The sequence below is a fragment of the Otolemur garnettii genome, unplaced genomic scaffold (assembly GCF_000181295.1).
Source record: "Otolemur garnettii isolate 467f Iridium unplaced genomic scaffold, OtoGar3 scaffold00120, whole genome shotgun sequence".
Lineage (NCBI taxonomy): Eukaryota > Metazoa > Chordata > Mammalia > Primates > Galagidae > Otolemur > Otolemur garnettii.
This window is the reverse complement of record NW_003852515.1, coordinates 5,195,504-5,198,573: the sequence shown is the minus strand read 5'-3', so window position 1 is coordinate 5,198,573 and position 3,070 is coordinate 5,195,504. Positions and strand designations below refer to the sequence as shown.

The 3,070-nt window shown below is 52.4% G+C and overlaps 1 protein-coding gene across 1 annotated transcript; it reads left to right on the top strand.

The window, feature by feature from the left end:
- The first annotated feature begins 257 nt into the window (after positions 1 to 257).
- RASL11A (RAS like family 11 member A) lies at positions 258 to 2,707 on the top strand. Its single transcript, XM_003797624.3, has 4 exons — positions 258 to 457; positions 883 to 939; positions 1,043 to 1,122; positions 2,033 to 2,707. Exons 1-4 carry the CDS (start codon positions 337 to 339, stop codon positions 2,498 to 2,500), a joined length of 726 nt encoding a protein of 241 aa, XP_003797672.1. The 5' UTR covers positions 258 to 336; the 3' UTR covers positions 2,501 to 2,707.
- Positions 2,708 to 3,070: the final 363 nt, after the last annotated feature.

The window sequence follows — 3,070 nt, the reverse complement described above, 5'->3', positions numbered from 1 at the left end:
TGTCCAGGAGGTGGCGCTTTCGAGGGTCTGGGGCCCGGCCGCAGCAGGTTCCCAGCAAAGCGCGTCAAGTAGCGAGGCGGCGCGCGCCTGCGGTGACAGCCCCTCCGCGGCCTCAGCTCGCGCCGGCCTCCTCCCCGCAACTCCGGGAAGGGGCGGAGAAGAGGAGGAGCTGGAGGTGGCCGCCCCGCTCCCCGCGCTCCAAGCCCTTTAAAAGCCACTGGCCTTGACAGCCCTGCGGGCAACTGCCACCGTCCTGGTTCCCGGGTGCCCGCTCCCTCTGCTCGAGAGCCGACTCCGGGTGCGGGCGAGCCCCCTACGGCGTGGCCCGCGAGTTCCATGTGGCTGCCCAGCATGTCTGGGCACTTTCTGCTCGCGCCCATCCCGGAGTCCTCAGACTGCCTCCTGCCCAAGGACATCAAACTGGCTGTGCTGGGCGCCAGCCGCGTGGGCAAGAGCGGTGAGTGCGGCGGGAGCGCGCGGGCGCTGCCCACCTCGGTCGGGCTGCGACACCGGGGCTGGGGGGCTGCGAAGGGGACAGGAGCTCGGGGACAGGTGGCACCTCGCAGTTCTCCAGCTCGGAGGGGCCCAGGTCAGTCCTGGCTGGCTTCCGCGGCTGCTTTCCCCAAGCATTTATTGCCAGAGTGTGGCCGGGGTTGGCGCCCTGGGAGAATGGGGTTGCGAGAGGGCGCATCCCTCCGGCCGGACCTTCGCGGAACTCGCGGGAGGCCACCACGCGACCCCTCGGCTTTGCAGAGCCTTGGGAGGCGGGCAAGAGCCCGCGGTCCTGCGCCCATCACTCCTTCAGTTCCCCGGGGGAGAAGGGGGTCCAGATTCCACCGTTTTGTTCTACTCCGCCGGTTGATTTTCCTATTTCCTTTTCAGCAATGATAGTGCGCTTCTTGACCAAGAGATTCATTGGTGACTACGAGCCGAACACAGGTTAGAATCATTTCATGCTCCCCGCTTTTCTGCCTGCATGCTTATTTTTTCTATCCCTGATTGGAATGTGAGAATTTAAAAAGCAAACCCCTTCCTTCTCCAGGCAAACTGTATTCACGGCTCGTCTACGTAGAGGGGGACCAGCTGCCTGTGCAGATTCAGGACACTCCCGGGGGCATCCAGGTACGGACTGCTCAGAGGAAGTGCTCACCCCTCTCAGACCACCCAGGGGCCCCAGCATGTGGGGCGCTCACACTGGGCACCCAGGCAAGCAAGTCTGAAGGAGCTGTTGTGTATTTCATGTAGAGCTTGGCTGTCCACAGGTGTGGCCAGTGGTTGGGGTGTTAGCCCTCTAGGGAGGGGTAGGGGTGCTTGGTTACATGTAGAAGCCACTTTCTCTTGTCAGCCACTGACCTGAATTCTTTGTCACCCAGGCACTGCTTAGGCCTGCAGTCCATGGAACCATTAAAAAAAAAAAAATTAAAAACAAACTAGGTAGAATTCTGGTGAGAAAGAGTCTTTTCTGGCAAGGACTGCTGAAATGCTTCTGTTACTGGCTGTTCCCTCAAGTTAGTAATTGCAATCAAGAATGTAACTTCATTAACAAGTTACTAATTGCTACTCCCTTCTAGGGAGGAAAGGTCTTGTGGAAGAACCCGGAGAAAGGAATTTGTTTCTGTGACATTCTCAAGAAGTGCATGTTAAAAATATTTTTATGGTTTTGAGAATAGATATTTATCTTGGCTTACTCTCAAAGTTTTGTTTATTATAAGTTAGTTTCCTAAAAATCGAGCCATTCCGGTTTGAGGTCTTTCTTCAGTCAGCCACGGTTCACCAGAGACTGCCTGTCAAGCAAGGGGTTTAAAAATAATGCATTGATAACAGCTAATAAAATACTCCAGGCAGGGTGTTCGCCTGAGAGTTTGCCCTTTCGATATCAAAAGCTGTCTTCTGCAGAAGCTAGGTAGAACCTGAAAAGTACAGTTAGTGATTTCTTTTTCAAGCCTTTCTTCACGGGTTACTTTGATGTCATTTTGAGCTCATTTCCCATGGAGGGCTTCCTTGACTGGAGCTCATTTTGTTCTTTTCTCAGATCCAAGATAGCCTCCCCAAGGTCATCGATTCCCTGTCCAAATGCGTGCAGTGGGCTGAAGGCTTTCTGCTGGTCTATTCCATCACAGACTACGACAGCTACCAGTCCATCCGGCCGCTTTATCAGCATATCCGGAAGGTCCACCCTGACCCCAAAGCTCCTGTCATCATCGTGGGCAACAAGGGGGACCTTTTGCATGCCCGGCAGGTGCAGGCACATGACGGCATTCAGCTAGCCAACGAGCTGGGCAGCCTGTTCCTTGAAATTTCCACTAGTGAAAACTATGAAGATGTCTGCGATGTGTTTCAGCATCTCTGCAAAGAAGTGAGCAAGCTGCACAGCCTCAGTGGGGAAAGGAGGAGAGCCTCCATCATCCCTCGGCCGCGCTCTCCCAACATGCAGGACCTGAAGAGGCGCTTCAAGCAGGCTCTATCTTCCAAGGTCAAAGCCCCCTCAGCCCTGGGGTGAACCGTCTCACACAGACTCAGCTCCTTTTCATTGTGTACTTGTGCAGCTAAACAGACTGGGCTTCTCCCTTTTTAATCACACATTCAGAGTTTATTTTTATAAAGACTATTGATTTCCAAGTGTATGTGTATTTCTGAAAATTCAAACAGTGATTGAAGCTGTATAGATTTTTTTTAATAAAAAAGACTTTTTTTTTTTTTACTGTAACTCCTAGCCACTTTTCCATTAAAGGCAAAATGGCAACATTGCTCCTTGTTTTCTAAATGTCTTTTTATAGAAATCATACTTGCACCACAGCCCAGAACTGCTCAATGCTTGCCCTCTGTCTGAACTGTGATTGGTGTCTTGCGATAGGGAGGGGTTTATGTAGAGAGAATCAGCTGTGGGAGAGAGGAAAGTATGCGGAGGGGGAAAGAGGGTTGAATACTGCAGGATATCTTTAATTAGGACACTTTGCCACGGCCATCAATGTCACACTGTGATTTTCAAGGGATGCAGTACAACACGCACGCCTGAGTGCCCATGCTAAAAAGTTACAAATCATGAGTAGTGTCATTATTTATTAGGGCA

Excerpts from the sequence above, each read along its gene's own strand:
- RASL11A (XM_003797624.3), top strand. The coding sequence starts at position 337 with ATGTGGCTGCCCAGCATGTCTGGGCACTTTCTGCTCGCGCCCATCCCG. Across the intron at positions 458-882 it reads CAGCCGCGTGGGCAAGAGCG|CAATGATAGTGCGCTTCTTG; the intron begins GTGAGTGCGGCG and ends TTTCCTTTTCAG. Across the intron at positions 1,123-2,032 it reads ACACTCCCGGGGGCATCCAG|ATCCAAGATAGCCTCCCCAA; the intron begins GTACGGACTGCT and ends TTCTTTTCTCAG.